The 26,357-nt window shown below is 41.2% G+C and overlaps 1 protein-coding gene and 1 non-coding gene across 9 annotated transcripts in view; both read left to right on the top strand.

Moving 5' to 3' along the window:
- SEPTIN7 (septin 7) overlaps positions 1-16,998 on the top strand; it is a 58,518-nt gene extending 41,520 nt beyond the window's left edge. For 6 of the 8 annotated variants that reach the window (XM_036429871.2, XM_036429872.2, XM_036429870.2 and 3 more), the window contains 9 exons: positions 475-592; positions 2,799-2,891; positions 3,518-3,614; positions 5,281-5,332; positions 7,053-7,178; positions 10,809-10,829; positions 13,798-13,933; positions 14,833-14,972; positions 15,940-16,998. In XM_036429871.2, the coding sequence (XP_036285764.1) occupies positions 475-592; positions 2,799-2,891; positions 3,518-3,614; positions 5,281-5,332; positions 7,053-7,178; positions 10,809-10,829; positions 13,798-13,933; positions 14,833-14,972; positions 15,940-15,979 (823 nt within the window). In that variant the 3' untranslated portion in view covers positions 15,980-16,998. The remainder of the gene's footprint in view (positions 1-474; positions 593-2,798; positions 2,892-3,517; positions 3,615-5,280; positions 5,333-7,052; positions 7,179-10,808; positions 10,830-13,797; positions 13,934-14,832; positions 14,973-15,939) is intronic. The other 2 variants (XM_036429875.2, XM_036429874.2) reach the window with 1 other exon arrangement.
- Positions 5,019-5,144, top strand: LOC118714621. Its single transcript, XR_004986627.1, has one exon. It is a non-coding gene; the product is annotated as a small nucleolar RNA SNORA30/SNORA37 family (small nucleolar RNA).
- Positions 16,999-26,357: the final 9,359 nt, after the last annotated feature.

Here is a 26,357-nt window from a genome sequence, read left to right as displayed (position 1 = left end):
ACCAGTGTCATCACTGAACACACACAGTTAATTTTTTATTTCAGCTATTGATGCTTCATTTTCTTTGTTCAGTGGTAGATAATTTCTATTATAACCACTGCTATCCCAGCACATTTTTATTTTATTTTATTTTTTTAATATATTTTATTGATTTTGTACAGAGAGGAAGGAAGAGAGATAGAGTTAGAAACATAGATGAAAGAGAATCATCGATCAGCTGCCTCTTGCACACCCCCTACTGGGGATGTGCCCGCAACCAAGGTACATGCCCTTGACCGGAATCGAACCTGGGACCCTTCAGTCCCCAAGTCGACGTTCTATCCATTGGGCCTAGCTTGTTTCAGCTCCCAGCACATTTTTAGAGAGTGTCTGGCAATTAAGTAGTTCCAACGTATCTAATCTAGCATTTGGGGGTGTGAAGAATCTGCTTTTCCAAACCTAAAATTCAGTAATATTAAATATTGTGTATTTCAGACTTAAACCATTGGATATTGAGTTTATGAAGCGTTTGCATGAAAAAGTGAACATCATCCCACTTATTGCCAAAGCAGACACACTCACACCAGAGGAGTGCCAACAGTTTAAAAAACAGGTAGGCTGAATGCGCTTGAACTCCTGGGTTTCTCATACCATTCACGTAATTTGTAGTTTTTCACATTTTCAGGATAATGTGTTACAGTGTATTTCTCTTGCTACTTTCCATATGATTGTTTATGCTGTATTACAAATAACTCTTGAAAATAATTCTCTGCCTCAGTTTTCTCCTGAAAGCTCTTCTTTATTATGGTGGTGCCTCCTTTTTCCTTGGTCCCTTAAGGCTATTTTAGATATTTCAGTATCGCTTTCACCAGCATCCCTTCCCACACACCTTAGAATCATTTTCATAAATTTCCAAAAATATTACTTTTTGAAAGGCCATGATTACATTTCCCCCCTCATTTTGTCATGGTGCTTTTCCAGTAAAACAGTCAAATTTCTTCAATAAGGGGTGTATTTATTTCAGTGCCTTGATAGCACTGTTTGTCATTTTATTTAGAAAAAAATTTTGGAATAAAGTGGTACCTAATAATTTAATTTTCTATAAAAGCTGAACACTTTTTAAATTGGTTTTTTCACATATATTTTATGAAATGTAGAGTTAATTTCTGGAATTACTCTTCTATTTCAACAGCTATTTTTTAATTTTAGGCCAGTGGTCTAATAAATTGCAGCTGTTTTGTATAATATTTTAAAATAGATTTTAGAATTAATTATACATTATTTTCCTTGTAGTTCTCTTTAAAACAAGAAACTTTATTTTTTTTCACCTTTTTCAATATAAATTTGAGGCTATCTTAAACCTTTTAAAAAACAAAAGTCTTTTGAAATTTGCTTGTTATAGCTAATTTAGATTTTGAGACTGCTTTAATGCATCATTTTTACTATATTTGGTATTTCTATCACTCATTTTTACTTTATAATGTGCTATTTCTAAATTACTAATCATAGACATTTCTTCCCTTCTGTATGATTTTAATGTATCTTGATTTGAAACAGTACTAAGAACTTAAAAAAGATGAGCAAGCAATGATCTCAACTTCCAAATCGGTTGCATTGAAGTGGTTGTACTATTTTTTTCATATGCTTAAAAATAATGGTTCTTAACCCAGGGTGCCTATCAAACTCATCTGGAGAACTTTTTCAAAATGAGTTATTGGCTTGTATTTCTACCAGTTGGCTCAGTAGATTAAGGTGGAGCTTTAGCTTTGGTGTTTTGAAGGTGTTCGTTCAGGTCCTTTAAATATACAATCTCTGCTCTTAGAGCCAACTTTTAGTGTTTCTTTTTTTCTTCTAGTCATGCATTTGACACATTATTTAGTTCATGTTTTTTTCTATGTAGATACATAACCCTAATTGTAAAACGTGTGTGTGTGTGTGTGTGTGTTTTCCAGTGGCCATTTTATTTCCTCTTAGTTTAGTAACCATCTAAAACATTTTGTTTAGGATCCCTTTACTGCTGCTGGGGACCCTTTACAGTGAGAATAGTACTGAAATACCAGTACAGGTAGGGAGCTAGTTCTAGGTATGTTTAGTGGTTTGTTGTGAATTTGAACAATATTTGGATATCCTTATTTTGTTTGAATTTAGAATAATTTTGGACAAGATAATTTAATTTGAAGTGGGTTATTTCTGATATTATTAATAAGCTATCTTTCTCTTTTCTGTGTTTTCCTCATTAATACCTTCGCTTCTTTATTTCCAGGGCATATTTTTTTCTTATGCTTACCCAATCTTGTATCTGTTGTTTCCTTGATTTGTGTTTATGCACATTTACATGCAAGGATATGTTCTGATGGTGTAGAATTTTTTCTACTGAAGCCAGTACTGTATTTAGTTTTACTTACCTTAGCCAAAATCTTCTAAAAATTTTAGGTGAGTTTAGGCATTGTTGATTCAGCAGAATAAAAACAATTGGAGAGAGCTTTATCTAGAGGAAGAATCTCAGTCATTGTAAATAAATGACCTACATCGATTACCGTAGAAATCAACTCGAGAAAGCCTTTCTGGAATCTTACTTCATGTTTAGAACTCTTTTGGTATTATAACCACATTACTTGAATACTTCTGCAGTAATTGGATTTCAGCATAGTACTATGTTTTTAGATGACAGTTTTTACATTATTGAAAAACAGTCAAGGACCTAAAGCTGAGGGCTCCTAGGAATTTAGTATAATAAAAATAAGGTGAGTATAATAAAAATAAAGTTAATGTATTAATTATGTGTATTTCTTTTTTGCTAATTTTCTCTTCCATTTTAGATAATGAAAGAAATCCAAGAACATAAAATTAAAATATATGAATTTCCAGAGACAGATGATGAAGAAGAAAATAAGCTTGTTAAAAAGATAAAGGTAGGTTCATTCCCATACAAATATTAAAATGTTTTGAGGCCTTAAAAACACTATAATAGTCACAACAATATCAATTGGGAGATAATTCATTGTTGACTTCAACTTTACAATTAACTCTGTTTGGTGACTATTATATGTAATAAGGCATTGTGTAGAATAGAGAGATGAATGCTATAATTCCAATCTTCATATGGTTTTCAAATAACTGGTTTCATTTAACCCCCCCCAAAAAAAAACAGGTAATGAGAGAGAGAGGATTTGTTCTTAAGCACTGTTACGCTTAATATTTGTTTTAACAGCCAGACAAAATAGGTTCGCTTTTGTTCTTTTATAAAAACTAACCAAAAATCTATACCAACATAAATTTCTGTGTTTTTAATTTATAGTGGTTTCCTAAGTACCCTGGACCTAAAAATGTTTTTATATATGGCATTATGTAAGCACATAATTATCTTAGAATAATGAAATGCTTTATCAATAAAGAATTTCTAAGTTTTTGTAGAAATAGTCATATATTTTATATATTCTTATATACTCTACCAATCTGTTCTTGAATAATATAACTTTTATTCTTGACTTGTGAGGACTACAGAGATGTATTTGAACAAGAATACTTTGTTTTATAGGACCGTTTACCTCTTGCTGTGGTAGGTAGTAATACTATCATTGAAGTTAATGGCAAAAGGGTCAGAGGAAGGCAGTATCCTTGGGGTGTTGCTGAAGGTAAGGTTTTCTTTAGTGAATGACTTTCTATAAGAGCTCAAAAAAGTGATAAAGATTTGTATTTATAGTAAGTAGTAATATGATCACTGTATTGATATAATTTAAGTTGTTAGAGGTAGTTGTAAATTGTTTTATTTAGTCTCATTTTCTCAAACATTCCAGTTTCTCAGATCTTGTGTCCTAAGTCAGGCAGGTATATGTTAAATCCTAACACTTGTAATACTCAGAAGTCACTTGTCAGTACGCCACCTCCCACCTCTGCCCCATCATTAGTTCTATTCTGTTTTCTTGTTTGAACACATGCGTACAATGCAGGGTTCTTTACCTGGGATCCAAACTTTGCCTCTGAGGGATCTACCATGTTTCCCCGAAAATAAGACCTAGCGCATGGAAAGATAAGACATCCCCTGAAAATAAGACCTAGCGCAACTTTGGGAGAAAAAATTAACATAAGACACTGTGTTATTTTCGGGAAAACAGGGTACTACCCTTTCTGAAATTGAAAACCATTTTTGGAGAAAAGGCCTCTCCTATTTTTATCCGAGTCTCAATTTTTGTCTAGGATCCTCAAGAATGATTGAGAACAACTTTCATAAGCCCAATAAAAGTATTCACAGTCTCCTTTCCTCAGGACAGAAGCTACCATTTTAGGCATCTGATCTTTAGGCAGGGGGATCATTATTTAGAGATCATCCTCTACTAATTCTGCAAAGAGTTTTAAACACCAGTCTATGGCCATACCACCCTGTACGCGCCCGATCTCGTCTAAACACCAATAAAATCTTAGCCATAGTATCAAATCCCAGAAGTCCACTGGCAAAAAGATGAGTTTTCCTAAGTTTGTATTTATTATTATTGGCTTAAGTCTCCTGTGTTACAGTAACTTGGAACAAAGATTGAGTCATGATTATTTTAACTACTTATTACTACTCTGAAAAATTCTGTAATTTTTAGGGTATTATTCCTAGTTACTGTCCTTATCAGTGACTTTCCACACCAATGAACTGTACTCATTCCCAGCCCTGTTATCCCAGATTACCTTCAATTGCTGAGCAGAGGCTTTAGAGTTTGTACAACCCTTGAAATCTGTGATGAAGAATTTAGTTTACATCTCTAGTTTTAGGGGTTTCTCCCCCCCTAAATATGTTCCTGTAAGTTTTAAGGGGGCGTTCTAAAGAGATTTCCCTTTTATTCTCCCACCACTAAACTTTTAACATGTATTTTATCATGGAATAAACGTATTCTCTACCAATAAAGGAAAAGATATGATCTCCCTCTTCAACTTCGCAGAAGTTGCTCTGAGGAGCTCCTTTGTTAGATGTATATATTTGACCACTGAAGATTAAACTACAGTGAAGCAGTATTACACTGTGCTTGCCGGGCATACCGTGTTGACCCTGAATGATAGCACTTTCACAGGTCCTGCCCAGGCAGTGGGGCCAGGATTTGGTAGCTGGTGCTGAAAGAAAACCCTTGAGTGCATCTTTCCTGGGACTGTGCCAGTGGTAGCTGTCACTCAATGGCACAGAGGAAAACAAATCCTTAGTGAAAAATTTATCTAAGCTATTTTGCATATTCTTTTATTGTTGTTGCCTCCACCTTTCTGTGAAATTTGCTTCGCAAAGCCTGCAGTTAATGGAAATAATATGGTCTATTTCTTTTATAGTTGAAAATGGTGAACATTGTGATTTCACAATTCTAAGAAATATGTTGATAAGGTAAGTGTAAGTAATGATGAAAACAACAAGCTTTTTCTTTCCCTAGATAAAGTTAGAGTTGGACAAATTTGTTTTGCCTTCCATAAAGGTAGCTAATTTAAATTGGTGTCTCATTGTAGCCCTGAAGTAAGTAGTGAACGGAGACAACTTGGATTATTTCACCAGGATTTTAAAGTCATTAGCAAAAATACAAAATAAGCTGTGTGGCTAGGGATGTATAGGAAAAAAGTCATATTTTTAGTTTAGTTTTAACACTGAAAGAGGTATGGAAAGTTGAAGGTAACTTCTGTGTGGGTTTTTTTTTATTGGAAAAAGTGGAAGGGAAGGCTAGGTTTTGAAGGCATGTTTTTTTGTAAAGGGGAGCTTATAGTTGAAGAGGTTATATGGTGTCACCTATAAGACACAGTGGTACCAAAAATTGAGTGACAGCCAGGAGAGACTCAGTGTTTCCCAAAGTGGTACACATATCCCCAGGGGAACAGGAAGAGTTTGGTGGGGGTATGCACTGCACCGTGCTTAGCTGCGCCTAATTCTATGTTCTCATGAGTACGGGGGGTACTCAGTGTTAAGGCTGAGAAGAGAACTTCCACAGCAATGGAAGAACTCTTTTGTTTGGAAAATCAGTGACAAATTAGCATGAGCTATTTATCCTCAAACACTGGCTCAGCTTGGAATAAGCTGCCTGGCTTTACTTAATTGGAGAGGGGTAGAGCTTTAGGTGTAACTATGGTGGCCAGAGAGAGAATACAGTCATCAAAGGGCAGAGTATAAAGAGAAAGGAGACATGTGGAAAACCAGACTTAGAACCATGAGCAATAAACTCAGAGAACTGCATAGAAAGGTCAAATAGTAGGAATTGAATCAGTAATTTAACATCACATTTTAATCACAAAAGGGGGAGTAATTGTAAATGTTTCATGGATATCAGGAAGAATAAAAACGGAGTATATCTTGGTTTGTCTCCCAGAAGGGAGTTTTGGTAAAGTGGTAGAGTGATGAGGAAGGGAGGATTGAAGAATTACAGAGACCTCCACACCACACGCATCCAAGAAACTGAATTTGTGGAAAGGAAATCATGCAGTTCAGGGTGTCTTTAGCATTTCAAATCATTAAGGAATGATGACATTGATGTATTGTTCAGTTTTTTTTTATATGTATTGATTTTATATGATATGGAAATGCTATGAGCAAACATTTAGCCAAGATACCACATTTATTGGACAGTTTGAATAAACAAATTTAAATTCCCCACTTTGAATTCATCCTGTTATGTGGTCTAAAGTGTCCCTGTGAATTTATCACCTTAGTAAAAACTCTTATTAATAATACTGCTAAAAGAAAAGGATTTCTTTTAGGTTTTATGAGCGTCTATACAAGCTAATCTACATTCCTTTCTCTAGTAAAATACGTACAGCAGATCTTTGAATAATGTCATTTTGTTCAGTGTTGTTTTGCTATGATGTTGAGAAGCCACAGGAACTTAACTTTTGTTTATATCTATTAGCCTGGAAAATTGCAAAATATCGATATGTTAGGGAGAACTTACTGTAGTATAAAAGTAAATAGTCTTATGTGGAAATGTCATCTTTAGTAAGTGCTTTGAAGGATTTATGGCTCTTCTCATTTGGAATTAAATTTCCATTGGTGTCAAGATAGTGCATGTATCTTGCTCTGCTTTTTAATAGAAGCAAACTCTTGATCTGTTACTCATTTATGACAGAACACATATGCAGGACTTGAAAGATGTCACTAATAATGTACACTATGAGAACTACCGGAGCAGAAAATTGGCAGCTGTGACTTATAATGGAGTTGATAATAACAAGAATAAAGGGCAGCTTACTAAGTAAGTATACATCAGAAAAGGTACTGTTTATTAGTATATAATTATATTGTTTTATTTTCATCAAGTAGTTCCTGGCTACTCAATAGAAAACTGGGTTTTTACTTATACACAACAGCAGAATTTTATGTTAAGTTTTGTTAAGTTGAAGAGGTTATATTTTACTTTATATTTATAGTTGGCAGTTTTATATTTTACTATTTAATTATGGAAGGAAGTGTTGTTTCCTTGTTTCTTAAGAGAAAGAACCTTGCATTCTCTTGGTCATCTGCCATTTTTATAATCTGTGTACCACATAGTTAATAGATTCCCAATTAGAAATTAAATAGCTCCCCTTTAGAAAATACTTTTTTTTTTTAAGGAAAGAGAAAAGTTACTATTAAGATCTCCTAACCCATAATGCTTGTAAGATAAATATCTCATTGTCTCTTTAAGAAGACTTCACATAGAACTTCTATGTTTTATTATGTCTTTTTTTAAATAAGCATTTTTGATAACAGAGTTTTCACTAACATTATATAGAAACAAGGGATAGAACCAAACAAAAAGAACACTTAGATGGCTCTAGTCTTGGTTACCTTCTCTACTTTCTCTGTTCCCATTGTGTATTAACACGGAGTAAATTGCCTGGGTTTGGATTTCCTGGAGCGGTATGAGTGACCACCAGGTGTGTAGCTTCACCTCCTCGGTGCAGATCTCAGGCTGTGTGGTTGTGATGTGATGGGGAAAGAGGTGTGTGAGGACATGGTGAGGTAGCTGGGGTAGTTCTTGGTAACAAGTCTATTCCTTTTTCTTTTCCTTTTTTTAACTTGGAATTGCTGAAGATCATAAGTATTATAAAAACTATTTTAATTATAATATGTACATTTGTAGCCAGGTGTTATCTGCCATTCAAGGATAATCTGAAGGATCATCTGTATAAATAATGAGAAAGGCAAGTTCTCAAAGTAGCCATTACTGTGTTTTATAGTGGCCAGCATCCCTCATAATGGAACAGAAAATGTTCCTTTTTCTCTTTTACTTATGTCTCCACATGGCCTTTACATTCCAGAGAAAGCACAGAAAGCAGTTCTCTTTTAAACCCTGTGTTTATTTTCTTACGTATTTTCTTAATGATTCTTGGATCATGGTCCCTAATTTTTTACTTAACTTAGAATTTCTTCTTATGCTATTAGCATACTTCTTTGAGAAACTTTGATGATCAATTTCTAGCTTTTCTGGTTTCAAGGATCTTGTGAGTGATTTTTAAAAAGGTAAATTTCTGGTTTCAATCATTTAGTGAGTGATTCTGATTCATTAGATGGAGGATGGGCCTGAAAATTTATATTTTTAATAAGCACCTTGAGTGGTTCTGATATAGGTGATTAGTAATTCATACTTAGCAAAACATTGACTTCTAGGAAAAATTGATTTGGTTAATATTTTAATTTTTAAATATTTAAGATAAAATTTTTAAATACTTAAAATATTTGTGGTAAGATTCAGCACATAAGGCAAATAAAAGGCAAGACTTATTTGTTTTAGCAAAATTTTTTTCAACTTTATCGCAAAAAATATAAGGATTATCAATAAGTATTGTTAGTAAATGTTAATAAAATCCTATCCATTTTATTTTATTTTAATATATCCTTTAAAAGGCCACTCAATTATTTTTGTTTCATTGAATTTTTCAATTACAGTTGACATTCAACATTATTTTATATTAGTTTCAGGTGTATGTACATCATAATAGTTTTGACAATTATGTAACTTATGAAGTGATCCAGTCTTACTAGTAATTCGTTTAATTTTTTAATACATTTTTATTGATTTCAGAGGAGACATATATATATGTCATATACATATATATATATATATATATATATATCAGTGATAGAGAATCATTGATCAGCTGCCTCCTGCATTCCCCACAGTAGGGATCGAGCCACAACCTGAGCATGTGCCTGACATGTAATTGAACCGTGACCTCCTAGTTCATAGGTTGACATTCAACCACTAAGCCATGTCTCCTGGGCTCCTAATTTCTTTTAAATGCATTTCACTAGCTTAAAGGTTTTATAACAGTTTAAAGAAAAACATTGATAAATCCACTTAAAATTTTACTAGAAGCCCGTTGCACGAAATTCATGCACCTGGCTGGGGGGTCCCCTCCGCCCAGCCTGCACCCTCTCCAATTCAGGACCTCTTGGGGGATGTCCAACTGCCAATTTAGGCTCCATCCTAAACAGGCAGCCGGACATCCCTCTCTCAATCCTGGACCGCTGGTTCCTAATTGTTCACCTGCCTGCCTGGTCACCCCTCACCGCCTCTGCCTGCTAGACCATTTATATTTTGGTCAGACTTAAAACAAGATTTAGACATCATGTTTACACCTTAAACTTATACAGTGTTTTCTTAAGATTTTTTTATTGATTTTTAGAGAGAGAGGGAAATATGTATGTGAAAGCAAAACATCAATTGGCTGCATCCTGCTGTGACTCTCTTATTGGACATGTGAAAGTATAAATCATTTGATGGTTTTTAGGAGTTAGAAACACTTAAAGAGAACTCTAGAAAAAGCCAAGTTATATCTTTGGGGATTTATTTTGATATTCAAGTTATGTCATAGCCTTTCTTTAAAAAAACAAATCTTCAAGTCTTTTCATTTCTTTGGTTGAGTTGTTTTAAATTTCTCTGACAAGTTTAAGTTTGTAATTTTTAATGAATCTGAGTGTGAAAAAGAGTTTCCCATTAAGAAGTAGGCAGGTAACTGATGAGCAAGGGCAGACCCAGAGAAAGAGAAGCAGCGATCAGACTTTCAAACCTCAGAGGGAAAGTAGGGAAGGATGGGGGTAAGGGGAAGAGATCAACCAAAGGACTTGTGTGCATGCATATGGGCCTAGCCAGTGGCCATGGACAACAAGGGGGTGGGGGCATATGTGGGGAGGGGTTTGGGATGGGAATGGGGGGATGAGGACAATTATGTGATATCATAATCAATAAAAAAAATTTAAAAATTAAATAAGAAGAAGTAGGCAGGTAATTAATTTAAGTATTTTCTAGCCATCTAATAAAGATTTTATTTGAAAAAACAGTTATGACAAGTAATCTTTTTCCCATGTTTTCTACATATTAAGCATAATTTTGTATTGCTTCTAAATACCACTTTAATAAAGATGACCAGAAGCAGGATGGCAATTTTTTTAAAAATTAAAGAGATTTGAAAGATCATTTTGATGAGTGAGAGATGTAAAAAATTCCATTTTTAAATTTATGTGACCATTTTGTTAATATAATACTGGAAGATCAATTTTCTTGGTCAGGAGTTATATTTTTGCAAGGTCAGAATTTAAAATATCTCAAATGTGAAATATTACAACTTTCTTTTGAAAGTATGCATATTTAAATAGGTTTAGAAATTTGAGCAGGCTATAAGAAGGTGATTGCACAGCATATTTATATCTATAAGTTGGAATAATAAGTACTAACAGAATTTTGGAAAAGAAATAAAATTACATTACAAATGTTCCCATAAGCTTTTATTTTAGGGCACATACTTTATTTAACTATAAATCTATAAATTTGCCTTTAATTGCTGCTTTCTGGTGTGGTTCACTTTACATTTACTAAGTTTTTGTATTTTTGTTCTTTTAGATATGACACATATGAAGGCATGTAAGTGGCTATTTGTTTTTCCAAAGACAGCAGGTCTAGTATGTAGGGATTTTTAATATTTAAATTTTTACTTTAAAAGCAAATTTCAAAACATTATAGCATGTTTCTCTGCTATAAAAGTGTTATATTTTTTCCCAGAGTTAAATAAGAATCTAGATAACAATGTTTACTCATGTAAACTAGTAGTCTTTTCACATGCAGATTATGCTATGAATTCTTTAAATTTATATGAATTGCCTTTTTCCTCCCAGGAATAAAATTAAAAGAGCATTTTACAGATAGGTTATTATAAGTAAAAATATATATTTAACTTTAAAATTATAATTTTATCTAAATTTTAATTTTTTAAATATATTTATAGTTTTGAATATTTGTTTTCAAATCACAGCAATATTGTTGGATAACCTAAGTTGCTTAAACATATATATTCAGTTATTAAGACTGTCATTTTAAAAATAGTTATTAGATTCTTTTCTAGTCTCTAAAAGACTTTAGAAGGCACACACATTTGGCATGTAAGTTTGTTGTTGTTACTCCTCACCTGAGGATATTTTTCCATTGATTTTAGAAAGAGTAGAAGAGAGGGGGAGAGACAGAGAGAGATACTACTGAGGGGGGTGGGAATTAAGCCTACAACCCAGATATGTGCCCTTGCCTGGAATCGAATCCAAGACTCTTCAGTCCATGAGCCAGTGCTCTATCCACTGAACTGGCTAAGACTACCATGTCATTTGGGGGTTATTCATTTGCTCTATGCTCAAGAGATCTGATACCATAAAGATGAGAAATATATAATTAAAAAGGACCTCATCAGCTTTTAATGAAATAATGGCATTTACACTTAAAATTTTATTATTTGTTGACCTCATTTTCTGAATGCAGGATCTTATTGTAAGTTAATGTTTTGCTTATACTTTCATTTTCAGGACTTTCCTTTCATTGCTTAGTTGTTAAACTATACTGCAAATTTGTAAGTTTTCTTTTGGTAAAGAAATCTCCTTTAGTCAAATAACATTTTTTTCTAATTTACACTAACTGCAAAAACAGGTCATCTTAATCACGGCAGTATATCACATTTTTGTCCTTCCTGTTTTGCTAAGAGAAAGCAGTCGCCAATATTATGTCATGTGCTCTTTTTCAATATTTTCTATCTCTCTCTTGCTTCTGGATAGAGAAGAGTGTTCTAAGGGTCAGAAATAGACAGCCTCCTAAAGAGAGAAGTCAGCATGTTCATAGTGTGAGGTCAGGATGAGTAACTACCCTTGAAGTTATGGGTGATATTGAAGGCCTGATTTCTTTTTCAGCCATAATTTAATTTTAAAATCACTTTCTTGAAGTAAAACTCATTGATTTAAAATGTAAAATTCCATGGTCAAAGCCTGTTTTTGTGGAGGTCAAATCAACATGTTTCAGCAACAGAGGCAGAGAAGAGCCTGCCTCTTTAGCTGTCCCAGTGTTTTGAATAGTGCTCCGAGCTCCTCAAAGCCACAGAGCTCACTTTTCTCTCCTGCTGGGGCTGTAGTAGGTTACTGAAACTTTGGCATCCTCTTGGGTCTATAAGCATCCTAGTCTTTAATTAAACTCATTTGTGGTGTTTTTTTCAACATGAGATTTTGGACAAAATTGTGCAGAGATTTGAGCCTGTGGATTTGAATGTCAGTGGAATACTGAACTGTTTTTTATGCTTGTGTCTATTTTCTGACATATTAAAATAATTGTAATTATTTGCTTTGGATTCTGTGTGTGTGTGTTTGTCTGTTTTTATCACTATTGCTATCAGTCTTGAAAAATCAATGAAATATTTGGGTTAGGTGAAATAAATTTTCAAGAGCATTGAAGTTACCGAAGTGGACTAAAAATGCTCTGCATTTCTAAATGAAAAGTGTTGTAGTATTTTTTTTTTTAATATTTTTATTGATTTTTTACAGAGAGGAAGAGAGAGAATTAGAAACATCAATGAGAGAGAATTATCCATCGGCTGCCTCATGCACACCCCCTACTGGGGATGTGCCCACAACCAAGGTACATGCCCTTGACTGGAATCGAACCCCGGCCGACGCTCTATCCACTGAGCCACACCGGTTTCAGCAAGTGTTGTAGTATTGACTGCTGCTCATTTCCAGCATATCATTTCAGTTACCAAAATAAGTTTGAATTATGTTAACAGTATAATTGTGATGTCAGTAGTTGTCTTAGAGATTGTAATACTTGGAGATTTGTAGAAATAAGAATATTCTACATATATTAACTTTATTAATTCAGTTTCTTTTTTCATATTAAAATCTTGTTTAAAGAAAGTACAAAATGAAATAATTTTCTTTTGGTTTTCCATTCTGCGAATATATTTTGAAATGTTTCCTTTCCATTTTCCTTCTACACTTTAATACACATGTGTCAAACACAAGGCCCGCGGGCCAAATCCGTCCCGCCAGGCCTTGCAATGTGGCCCGCACTGCGCTGTCATCACTGCACTCCGCTGCGTTTCCATCACAATGACAGTTTATGACTGTTCAGTAAACCATTCGGCCCGCGATTTAGGCTGGATTTTAGATTTTGGCCCCTTCTCTGATTGAGTTCGACACCCCTACTTTAATAGGTTATCTTTAAGTTAGATATGCACTAGGTTTAGAGAAACATCCTACTAACAGTTGCCTTTGTTTTTTAGAGCTATTTTCATAATAATTACTAGAGATTTAAGTTTAGATAAGAAATTTTGTGGAAGTATTAGATTATAAATATTAAAATTCATAAAGAATTTTTAACGCATTTATATATGGAACTTCTGATCTGTGTTCAATATTATTTACATGGTGTCAGAATAATTGAAAATTTATTTTGAAACATTCTCAAGAAACAGAAAGCAGAGATTTTAGTAATGCCATACAGTATCTCATTTGTTTTCATCACTCAGAGTTTTGTGTTAACTTTTTATTTCTGGATATGTAATGATTATTCATGTTCATAACAGGAGCCCTCTGGCACAAATGGAAGAAGAAAGAAGGGAGCATGTAGCTAAGATGAAGAAGATGGAGATGGAGATGGAACAGGTGTTTGAGATGAAGGTCAAAGAAAAAGTTCAGAAACTGAAGGACTCTGAAGCTGAGGTAATCAACCTAATAGTTCCACTTCTTACGACACAATATTCCTTTTCAGAATAATACTGTTCCATAAAGTTCAAAGATAATAGAACTTTTTAAAAATATTTTCCTAAATTGAATATAATACTCTAATGTAATAAAACAGAGAAATAAAAACAAGCACTATGTTTCTATAAAATATACTTTATTATGTAAGTGGACATAGTATATTTGGCAGAAAGACGTAATAGAATAGTTAAAATGAATTATTAGTTATAATGAGTAAGTTATGAAAAATGAAATTATAAGCCATCCCATATATTTAGAATAAGAAAAATAACTATAAGTTTTGAGAAATTTAACTTAGTATTTTGAAGGGTAAAACCTTTCTTAGCATTAAAGGGCCTACCTGTAAAGAGATCTGGGCCCAATTTCCCCTAATACTATAAGCCATCTCTCCCTGCTTTCTTCTCACTTGTGTCAGCTTTCTGAACCTTGAATTAGGAGACAAGTTCAAATCCTGATTTTCTGCCACTTTCTGGATAATGGCTATGGCATGGGACTTAAACTGTAGACTATTTGCTTATTTCTATAGTGGGAGGGAGCAGTGACGTCTTCCCTGCTGAGCTTTCTACATGTTTGTGAGCCATGAAAAATGAGATAGGTATGTCTGCTGTTAGAAAGGTCTTTACAACCATAAGCTTGTTGCACTTTTCCCCATTTCTCAGGATTATTCTCTGGGGCCTCTTTGGAGGGGGAGGTCACAAGTCCTATAGGAAGAGAAATCATAGTGCTTTCCAGATGGTGCTCTGAAATTTATAGCACAAGACCTCAGTGCTCACACTCTTAACGTTAGGATGGATGAAACGAACTTTAGCGCCTGAGTTCTTAACCAGTCTTATTTGATATGTCGTGCTGTGATTTAGCTCCAACGGCGCCATGAGCAAATGAAAAAGAATTTGGAAGCACAGCACAAAGAATTAGAGGAAAAACGCCGTCAGTTTGAAGATGACAAAGCCAACTGGGAAGCCCAGCAACGTATTTTAGAACAACAGAACTCTTCAAGGTAACATTGCCAAAAAATGTCTAGTAATGTTTTAAAGAATTATTTTATTTATTGAAAAAATTAGGATAGCATTTTAAAAGACACCACCCCTAGGCACAATTATTTTAATATTTTTATATAGATGAATGTAATCTAACATAATGGCAGTTTTTTCACTACAAACATTTTGGATGATTTAATAATCTCCATAACTAAATTAGTAGGTTCATAACATTCTGCCCAGTTGACTCAGTATAATCAGTTTCTTACCTTCTCCCTCCAATTATTGGGCTAATGGTTGTGTTCAATTTTTAGTAAACACAGAAAATACTGCTGTAAAGATCTTTTATGTAGTTAGAGGTATGATTTAATTGTGTTGAATTATTTAGGTAAAATTCTTAAGATAAAATTTGGGTATCTCAATTCCTACTGCAGTTAACAAGCTTCGCAGTCTTTATTTAAAAACTCAGTAATATTTGTACCTTGGCTTCACCCTCCACCCCACCCCCATTAGTTCCATTTAAAACCGAGTAAGTTGAATTGTTGTAAGGATTCTACAATTTACCCTCACTGCTAAATGTTTTTAAGATTAGACATTTGTTCGATTAACTTTTTTTCCAAGGAGGAGGAAAATACATTTGTGAAAACAGATGCATTTCTGAATACAAATGGCAATAGAAGAAAAGGATACCCTATTAGATATCAGTTGATTTTTTAAAAATTTGCACTATTTTATTTACGAGTTGTTCTCATATATTGAAATTCAGGTTTTGTCATATATTTACTGTATTTTTTGTCAAATACTTGATTGCCTAAGAAAATATTATGGACTAGCATTGTCCTTATTGTTTACTTTAATTTTTCAAATGAAAAAGTAGTCTTTGAAAACCCAACACAGTTGTAGTTGGGTTAGTTAATTGCTACCGTTTGTTGTTTATAATGTTTATAACGTAGTCAACCATTTTGATTATTTTCTTTAATCATTTAGAACCTTGGAAAAGAACAAGAAGAAAGGGAAGATCTTTTAAACCCTCTATTGACCACCAGTTACGTATAAGTTGCCAATATGCCAGCTTGGACATCAGTGTTTGTTGGATCCGTTTGACCAATTTGCACCAGTTTTATCCTTAATGATGGATTTAACAGCATGACAAAAATTATTATTATTTTTTGTTCTTGATGGAGATTAAGATGCCTTGAATTGTCTAGGGTATTGTTGTGTACTTAGAAACTAACAGCTCTAAGTACCTTTCCTACATTTTCTTTTTTTAAACGGATGTCTTCAATTTAATGCAAGAAAGCATTTTACTATTGTACAATCATGTTCTGGTGGTTTGACTGTTTACAGGATATTCCAAAATAAAAGGACTCTGAAAGGTTTTCACTGAGGATAAATTGCCATAATATGATGCAAACTATGCTTCTCTATAATAATTATAATACAAAGGTTCCATCCAATGCAGCATATACAATAATGTAATTTAGTCTAACACAGTTGACCCTATTTTTGACACTTCCATTGTTTAAAAATACACATGGAAAAAAAAAACCTATATGCTTACAATGCACCTAGAGCTTTTTTACAACAGCCTTTTTTTGTTTGTTTGTTTATTTGTTTTGGGTTCTTTAAATATATATTATTCTCATTTAGTGCCCTCTTTAGCCAGAGTCTCATTACTTCTTCATTTTTGTAACAACATTTAATTTAGGTATTTTCCATATATTGGCCCTGCTAAAATAGAATATAGCATCTTTCATATGGTAGGAACCAACAAGGAAACTTTCCTTTAATTCCCTTTTTACATTTTATGGTAAGTAGCAAGGGGAAATGCATTTATAGATCATTTCTAGGCAAAATTGTGGAGCTAACGACCAACTTCTTTCCACCCATGAGCAGCCTCTTTATTTTACTAGAAATGGAAATCATGGCCTCTTGAAAAGAAAAAAAGTCACCATTCTGCATTTAGCTGTATTCATATATTGCATTTCTGTATTTTTTTTGTTTGTATTGTAAAAAATTCACATAATAAACAATGTTGTGATGTAATAGAGTGTGGGTCTTAACTGTTCTACAGTTGATGTACAAGATTAGAATAATTTTGGGAAGAAACTTTTCTACTTGAATTTGTCAGCTCCATGATTGCAGCACGTCTTTTCTCTTGTATGTTTGTTTCACTTGGAATGTATATGCCTTGCATTTCTTTTTATTTAAGTACTGCTGGTTAGAAACAGGTTCTGGTGGTTACCGTTGTGAAATTCTGTACAGTAATAAGGCACTCTATTCTAGCACTCTGAAAACGTTCGCGGTCTCCATCATGTCATGCCTAAGGTATTCCTTCAATCTGGTAGAGGAGTGATGCAGCTTTCCTGGCCCTTTTGATTGACCTCAGGCTCTCCATGCGTATGAAGGGCTATTTTTGCCAGAGGCCTGTGGACTCAGACTGCTGTATGTTTCGCGATACTGTAACGTTCAGGTAAGCATGGGGGAAGGTAGCAAACAGCAGTGCTACTCCCCTCGGGCAGAAGCATTACCTAGTTGAAGCAGCCAATGAACCACTGTCTTGCTCATTATCGGGTTGACCATGTAAACACAGTCCTGGTGCAGTTAGGGCAGCACATGGTGAGGTTTTACTGCCACCCAGTGGGATGAGGTCTGATTGTTGCATTATCAAGTTCGCAGGCAGCAGGGGAAGCTGACAGTGAATTAGATGTCTGCCTTATCTATGTGTAGTTCAGTGTGTGATCTTGGGAGCTAGGAGACACAGGCTTCTGCCTTTGGAACTGTTAGCTCATCAGACCTTCACATTCTGACTCCTCGTATCTTTCATGCCTTTAAAATCCTCTTGGAGAAACGGACCTAAGAATGTGGAGCTCGGGCAGGGATAGTAGGTGAGAAAGAATAGGAAAGGGGAAGGTGGCAGGTAAGGCAGCAAGAGCGTACAGAGTGGAAGAAGTTGGCACTCCCTCAAGGCTCAGCGAGTTAGCACATCCCACTCTGGAAGCCATTGATGTGGATTTGTAAATAGCCAGTTGTTAAGTCTCCAAGGCTGTCCTGTGTACACTGCTGTGAGTCCTCCCTGCCACTCAGGTAACTTGAAATCGTCTCTGATAAAAAGCTTGGCAATGTCATTAAAAGTCAGTGTTTTTCATTCAGGTTGTTTTCCCTGCTCCTTGGGTGGTAATAGTAATTGTCCATCTTGAATGCTCACTGTTCCAGACATTAAGCTAGTTTATGTGCATTCCTTCACTTAGTCCTCACTAGAACCAGATGCCAATGTCTCCTTTCTCAGCGTGGAGCACGTGCAGTGACTTCTCCAGGAGACAGGTGGTGACTGGTGGAGCTGCTGTTTGAACCAGGTGTGGTGACTCAGGGACCCGGTGCCTCTGTCACATGCTAATGACCACCTGTCGTCCAGGTTCCAACCCCAGCTCTGTGGGAACTGGGCCTCTGACTTCCCTTCACAACATTCATTTCTTCAGCTGTAAAACGGCCACATGCCCTTGCTGTTTGGGATGCAGATTACTTCTGACTGCACGTGCAGAGGTGTCTGGACTCCAGTTACTGTGTGTGTGTGTGTGTGTGTGTGTTTTATTTTGTTTAGAGAGCGAGTGGGGAAGAGAGAGAGAAAAACATCAATTGGTTATCTTCCACACATGCCCTGACTGGGGCCCAAGGTCAAATCTGCAGTCCAGGTACATGCCCTTGACCAGGAATGGAACCTGCGACCCTTTGGTGCCTGGGCCAACACTAACACTGACCGGGGAGAGGGGGGGGTGGGGGGCAGATGCTCTGACCAGTAGGTTAGCTTTCTGCTGGGGACTGAGCTAGATGGGTCGGACATGTCCTGGAACCCTCCCATGGTCCCTCCTCAGCTGGCCAACTCCCATACCCTCCACAGCCCCGATCGTGCACCAGTGGGGTCCCTTGGCCTGGCCTGCACCCTCTCACGATCCAGGACCCATCAGGGGATGTCAGAGCCGGGTTTTGGCCCAATCCTGTAAGCCAGGCCAAGGGACCCTTCTGGTGCATGAATTCATGAATTCATACACCAGCCTCTACTGGGAATTACAAAATACGCCATTGTTTGTAATTAAAGCTGAGGTGTCTTATATGAGTGTCTGCAATGAAAACATTGCTGCCTTTCAAGTGAATCTGGTTCCCATGATTTGGGGTCAAACCACAGGATGTTCAAAGTGGAGTGTCAGCTGTTTTCAGCAGACGGACCAGCAATTTCCTGCGTTCTTTAGGAGCCTTCCAAAGCTTCACGGGAAGAATGAATACTATTCTTGGCCTGAGCTCTTGCCCCGTGGGGTGCTGGGCCCAGCCAAACCGCCTTGTACTAGCAAAGGAGGGTCAAGTGAAAGGAGACCTTGTTCTGGGCCAAGCTCTCAAAGGGTGGCCTGAACCCCTTGGCCACACACAACCACTATTTGGGATGCAGTGTTTGTGGACCTGCGGAAATCTAATGCCACTCGGGCCTTCGGAAATCCTGCGGGAGGAGCTGACACCTCTCTGAGAACAGAAATCTGTGAAGATGTGACATAAGATGGGGGTTGAAGACTGCATAGAAATGCCTGTTTTTTCTCTCCCAAGGGAGTGAAGGACTGCTTAGCCTCCTGGCTTCGAAGCATTGCAAGGAGCAGTTCACCTGGGTATTTACCAGGAAACAAACCACAGAATCCCGTGGGCAAAGGACTGGCTCACTCAGGGCGGACAGCCGAGCTAACCTGGTCTAGTGGGGCCCTTTTCCCTGTTGTCTGAGTTTTTGTGGTCTCTTTCATATTGAAATACATGCCCGCTGGGTTACAGGCCCAAAAAAGTTCCCTGAGTCTTGGATAAGCCAGCGATTTAAGCGAGTTGGCAAGTGCTGGATGCCCTGGCTCAATCTGCTATGAATGGGGGCTCTCCCCCTTACTCTGCATAAATCCGGGGATACCGATTGGGGGGAGGGAAGGGGAGTCAGGGAGCTGTGGATTTTTGACCTGGGGATAAACCCCATGTGTGATTACACAAATCTGTGACACTGTGGTTTACTTTTAAAACAAAACAGAGTTGAACAGCTCAGAGAGACAGTTCTGTCACTTGGGCACCAAAATAAAATCATCCTTCAACCTGCACACGGCTGGGTACGCTGCTCAGAACTGAGGCTGCCTTTTCTCAACTGCCCACTTCATTGGAACCTAGTCAGACCCCACTCCTCAGCCAGGCGCTTGGGAATGGGGTGAGGCCGCAGGGCCTGTTCACACTGTGACCTCCCTCAGGGGGACTGGCCAGTCACAGATCACACCCAGAGGAGACGGGCTTTCTCTTCAGCTTGTGGGCTCATCCTTCCAAATGCGAATATTTCAGCAGGAATACCTGGTCGTCAAGGGACAGAGCGCTCACTCACTTAAAAATTTGAAGGAAGGGCCAAGACCGGTTTGGCTCAATGGATAAAGCATCAGCTTGGGGACTAAAGGGTCCCTGGTTCGATTCCGGTCAAGGGCATGTACCTTGGTTGCGGGCATATCCCCAGTAGGGGGTGTGCAAGAGGCAGCTGATCGATGACTCTCTCATCGATGTTTCTAACTCTATCTCCCTTCCTCTCTGTACAAAATCAATAAAATATATATATTTTTTTTTAAATTTGAAGGAAGGGAACAAACATCAGCAACGTGCAGCCACAAGCATCCGTTGAGTGCCTGCTGTGTGTCCAGGGGCTCCCACAGACTCCACTGTAACAATGATTTTTGGAAACAAACGACTGAAGTCACAGCAGAAGGTTATAGCACCTTTTATTCATTAGACATTGCCGCACGCACCTGGGAATCCCGCAGCCACCTGGGAGCTTCAAGGATGAACCGGCCCAGAGTGGTGGCCCTGGGCTGGTGGGCGGCTCCCCTGCACCCCCTGACAGCTGCCCTGCCCCTTCCTGTCGGGCCTCCCATTTCCTGGGGTCCAGTGGGGACAGATCCGTGGGGACAGCCCTGCCTGCCTCACTCCCAGGGGTTGCCCTTTTCACCAGCATTCCCTGGAGGGTGGCCCTTGGGAGGGAAGGGGCAGCATCTCCCCACAGACTGCGGCCCTAGGCGGGGAGGCGGCTTTCCTGGGGCTCAGCGAGCACCATCTGCCACCGGGAGCAGATTTTATCTAGTTTCAGAAACACGTCAGGACCTCCTACTTTTTTTTACTTAGAAAACAGTTTTATGAGTGTTGCAAATGTAACTTAGACTTAAAACAACATCATAATCAAACACAGCAAACATGGACAGTTTGGCAGTTCCTCTCAAAGTTAAACAGAATTACCATGGGACACTGGCGTCTGGGCCACCCACCGGACGGGCCTGTCATTACCCAAAGAAGCGGAGACAGGCTTGAGCCTCGATGTTCCCACGCCGGGTGCATAGCAGGATCACTCACAAGAGCCAAGTAGGCGGAAACAACCCACTTACAGGACACACCTAGGAACGCAAACATACAGGCACAGGAAGGACTAGACACGATTAGTCCTCGGGGGAGGGAACGGGCAGCTGCTGCCTAAAGGGTGTAGTTTCTTTTGTGTTGTTGACAGTTGTTTTGAAGAGATGGAGATGATGGCTGTACAGCAATGTGGATGTCAATGTCACTTAAAAACCGTTAAAACGCCAACTTCAGTGTTGCATAGATTTCACCTTAAAGTCTTTAAATAGAAAGTAACATTGAGTGTACTTCTCTACCCACCTCCCCGCGGCTGGGCAGTTGAGTGACAGCTGGGTTGGGCGCTGTGTCCCAGAAGGGCAGGCTGGAGGGAGGGAAGGCGAAGCCCCAGGAGCCCCAGGCAGCCTCCCTCTGCAGCCAGGGCCAGGGAGGGCCCTACCCTCACTCTCCCTGGAGCTCCATTTGGTGAGTCATCCCCTTTCTGTTCTTCTCCACTCACTGTCCTGTGGACTCTGACCCGGGCCCGGGCCTGCGGCTCCCCCAGGACAGGGAGTGACAGCCACTGTCCTAGAGCTCAGGTCAGCCCCACAGGAGGGATCGCTGAGTGCTGGCTCCCGGGGCTCCTTCCCCTCAGGCCTGGTGAGCCACCATGGCCACCTCACCTCCAGGGACCTTTCCCTCCCCGCCTCCGCCCCTCTGAGAGCTCCCTACCTATTCCAATCCCTCCCTCAGCGGCTGCAGGGGCTGGGCCCAGCACTCTGCCCCTCTCCTCCCTCCCAGCCCCATCAGCTCGGCCCCACAGGCTCCTCACACTTCTCTCATGTCTCCCAAAAGTGGGGAGGGCAAAGTGTGAAGCTCTCACCCTAACCGGTTTGGCTCAGTGAATAGAGCGACGGCCTGCAGACTCAAGGGTCCCAGGTTCGATTCCGGTCAAGGGCACGAACCTTGGTTGTGGGCACATCCCCAGTGGGGGGTGTGCAGGAGGCAGCTGGTCGATGTTTCTAACTCTATCCCTCTCCCTTCCTCTCTGTAAAAAAACAAAGTGTGAAGCTTTCACAGGTGCCCGCTCTCTGAACATGGAGGGTTCCTATGAAACCTTGAAACCTATGAAACGGAAGCCAAAGCAGCGTGACGCCAAGACGTTCCCTTAGGGCACCCCGATAAGAGGAGAAAAAGCCCAGCCGTGCGCTCACGGGCAGCTCAGAGCTCTGGCAGCTGGCCCTGAGATGCTGGGTGTGGCTCCGGAGGGAGCGGCAGGGCCCTCGCCAGGCCCGCGCTGCCTCTGTGAGGGCTGAACACACTGGTGCTGGTGAAACAGGCCCTTTGGGGTCCTCCCGTTAGCCAGGTCTTTCCTAAAACCAAGGGCGTCACGGGAACCTGCACTTTAAAAAGACATCACATGATGTATCATGGGAAACGAGGGTTTGTTGGAATCTGGGATTTTGTTACCCCTATTTACAGTTTTAAATTTCTTCTCAGTTGAGTGGTGGGGTGCTAGACTCTAAGGGTGTTCAGCCCTTCGGAATTTTGATCTGGTGCTGCCCAGCCTGCCTGGTGGGGGTCTCCCCCTCCCAATCCTCAGTTCTCTCCAGGCCCCTGAACAGCACAGGGAGGCCAGGCTGGGCTGGGGAAGAGAGGCAGGCGTGGAGGGCACCTCCGGCTCCCCCAGGGGAGTGTGCTCCCCGGGGACAGGGCCTGGGCCAGCCCGGTCCCAGCAGACATGTTCAAGAGGTCGGGACTGGATGGGGGAAAGCTAGGGTCTGTGTACAGGGAGGGGATCACCCTATTGACCCATTGGGGCAGAGATCAAGAGCAATAGGGCATCGCCCCCTGGTGGCTAGAGAGGGAGGCACCAGCTCCTGGAGCATCAGGCTGACAGGTAGCCCTGGGCACTGTGGTGAGGGTCCCATGACCTCTCGCCTTGTCCTTGGTGGATAGGGGACAGTCTAGAAGAGGTTGGACAGATACTCATGTGCTCCCCCTGGAGGTGTGACCGCACAGCGGGCCCTTGCCGGTTACGTTGGCCACTTGGAAAACCTGTTGGCCTTGCCTGGCTGGTGGTCTGGCTGTGGGAATGGCATGTGTCTGGAGACCTGCGGCCCCCACCCTGTGCCCTGCCCAGGACTTAGAAGAAGGGAGGAGACAACTGTGGGCCAGGAAAGCCCCTTCCCTTGGGAGTGCCGGGAGCACAACTCCCAGTGGGCACCAGGGGGCAGCACTGCCCAGGCATCAGGCTCCTTCCACTGGCTTCAGGGGCTGCCCAGGCACTGAGTTCCTGGCGTGGCCTGAGTATCTCCAGGGCCCTCTCCACTCTCCAGAGTGTCCCATCGCGGAGTGGAAGAAATGGCACGGTTCTCTGCACAGCGGGACCTTCATCTGCTGCATGCTCACCAGCCTGACATGTGAGCATGAGGTGACGAGGGAAGGGATGGAAGTCTACGGCAACGGATACGTCAAGAAGGCAGGTTGAGGAAGGCATTTAAGGCCATAGCTCTCCCCTTCTCGTAGACCGAGAGCTCAGTGTGCGTAACCGTCTCCCTCCTCGCCACACTATAACTGCTATTCTCTAGCACTATCCGTTCCTCTTCTCCCTCTCTCCCTCTCACCTCTCTCCGAGAACGCTCTCATTCTCCTTCTCCGCCACGCCGCTCTCGCACTCTCCTCTTCTCTCTCCGTCTCTCCGTCTCTCCCTCTCTCCGTCTCTCCCTCTCTCCGTCTCTCCCTCTCTCCGTCTCTCCCTCTCCCCCCCTCCCCCCCCTCCCCCTCTCTCTCTCTCTCTCTCTCTCTCTCTCTCTCTCTCTCTCTCTCTCTCTCTCTCTCTCTTTCTCTCCCCCTCCCTCCCTCTCTCTCTCTTTCTCTCCCTTTCTTTTTTAATTCTGGGAAGTCTCTTATCTACTGTATTCTTAGAAAGGTTGGCAGAAAGCACGGGGATTTCCACGGCCCCATCACGAATCCTAACCGGGTTGTTTAAAACCAGGAAGGTGGTTATAAATGCTCCGTCCGCTCCAGCCGCCCTCAGACCTGCTTCCGGAGGGCCCCGTGGCGGGACGGCCGGAGCCCGGTGAGTGGTGGGCGGTGGGGTGGACTCAGGTCTCTGCCCATGTATTCAATGTGCCTGTAGCCGCGGCTGCTCGTCCGCGGGCCGGTGAGTCCACTCACAGATGCTGAGTGAATGTGAATTTTTAAAAACTCGAGAAGGTACTTAATAACTCACGTATTGTAATGAGATGAGAATCCTTCATTCCTGGCACATGGCCCTGCTTGCATTTGGTAAGATTATCTGTAGTTCACGTGATGGGATCAGCACAGCACAGTACCTGGGTATTCCATGGATATTATATTGTGATATTATTATGTGGCGCATGCGGAAGGAGTCGTGTAATAACCTATTTTGTCCTTGAATGGACCCCATACAGGGCGGGGCAGACGTAGGTTTACAGTCGTTCCTATGGAGAATAATACAAGAGTGAACTGTGTTTCGGGGACTCTGAAAGACCGCTTCTGTTTCTCTCTTAAGGGATGAGGTTGGCGCCTGTGGGGTCTGAGGCCACAGAGCACTAACCACGGGGCTGCCGCCGTGCCAGGCAGGGCCTCATGTCTCCGGGACCCCACGTTCCTCCCCCCCGGGTCTGCTTGCCTGCCAGGGCCGCCTGGCAGCGGGGTGGGGTGGACCAGGAGTTTGGGAACAAATCTTTATTATTTTATTATTGATTTCAGAGAGGAACGGGGAAATTGAAGCATAAATGATGAGAGAATCATTGATTGGCTGCTTCCCACATGCCCCCCCCCCACCCCCGGGGATCCAGCCCGAAACCTGGGCATGTGCCCTTAACTGGAATTGAATCTGGGATCCTTCAGCCCGCAGGCCAACGCTCTATCCACTGAGCCACACCGGCCAGGGCCGAATCCACCTTTTTGGAAATGAATCAGCTCCTGGGGAGACAACAGTCATGGGCATCACCACGCTGCTCTGAGGAGCCAGTGACAGGCGGGGCTGAGGCAGGGACTGCAGAAACAGAGGTGCCAGGCGCGATGCCCTCTTGGCTCAGACGTCCTGGCTCCGGGCGCAGGACCCCGGGCACGAAGCTGTGTGACTCTCGCTGGGCAGCATTTCTCATCCCCCTGGGAGCCGGCTGGCGGCGGGGGTTCCTTCCTGCCCTGAGGTCCCGAGCCTCCATCCGGGAGAGGTCTGACATTTCCCACCCCTCCTGGCTCCTCTGGGTAAACCCTGGGCCCCACCAAGGCGGCCGAGCGGGCTTTCTCAGTCCTGAGAAGAGCTGCCAGGCTGCCCCCCTACCCTCACCACCCCCCCCTTCCCCAGGAGCACTGAGGGGCTGGGAGAGCAGCTTGGCGGGGAGCCTCCTGCTGCTCACAAAGGCCCTTCTCTGTGACAAACGCGCGCGCTCCGGCCAGTTTCCCAGGCCCGGCTGGGAGGGGAGCCGTAGGAGAAAGTGTGCGGGGACTTTTGGTTGTGTCTCCTGACTCGGCGCCAGATAGCCTCTGGGTTCAACAAAATGACATCACTGCTGACCGAGGGATGGCTCTGTCTGGCCCTCCTGGAAGGATGGCTGTCTTGGCAACAGATCGCTATCAGTTCCTTCTTGATTGGCGGGAGGAGCAGCTTTTTTCATGTGGAAAACCAGGGGCCCGAGAGCTGGACGCGCCAGCCTCCCTCCCAGGTCCTCCCTCCCAGGTCCCCGCGGATGGCAGGGCACGAGGGAGGGCGCTGGTCCGAGGCCCAGGCTGTGTGCTGGCAGCAAGGGCCTGGCCAGGGGTGCGATTCCCCATGTGGCCCACCTCCCAGCAGTGCGCTCGGCTGAGCCACCTGGAGCCGGTGTGGTGCCTGGGAGAGTCTCACCACCAACACCGGTGGGACACACACTCTCCCTGGGCCGTGGGTGTCAGAGCCCCCTCTGCTCTGCGTCCACGCCTCCGCTCCCAGGTGCATTTAAAGCTAGTTTCCATATTTCCCAAGAAACCGGGAGCACCTGTCAGAAAGAATGTGTGCA

This window comes from Pipistrellus kuhlii, unplaced genomic scaffold (genome assembly GCF_014108245.1).
Source record: "Pipistrellus kuhlii isolate mPipKuh1 unplaced genomic scaffold, mPipKuh1.p scaffold_m20_p_10, whole genome shotgun sequence".
Classification (NCBI taxonomy): Eukaryota; Metazoa; Chordata; class Mammalia; order Chiroptera; family Vespertilionidae; genus Pipistrellus; species Pipistrellus kuhlii.
This window is presented reverse-complemented; position numbering and strand designations above follow the sequence as displayed.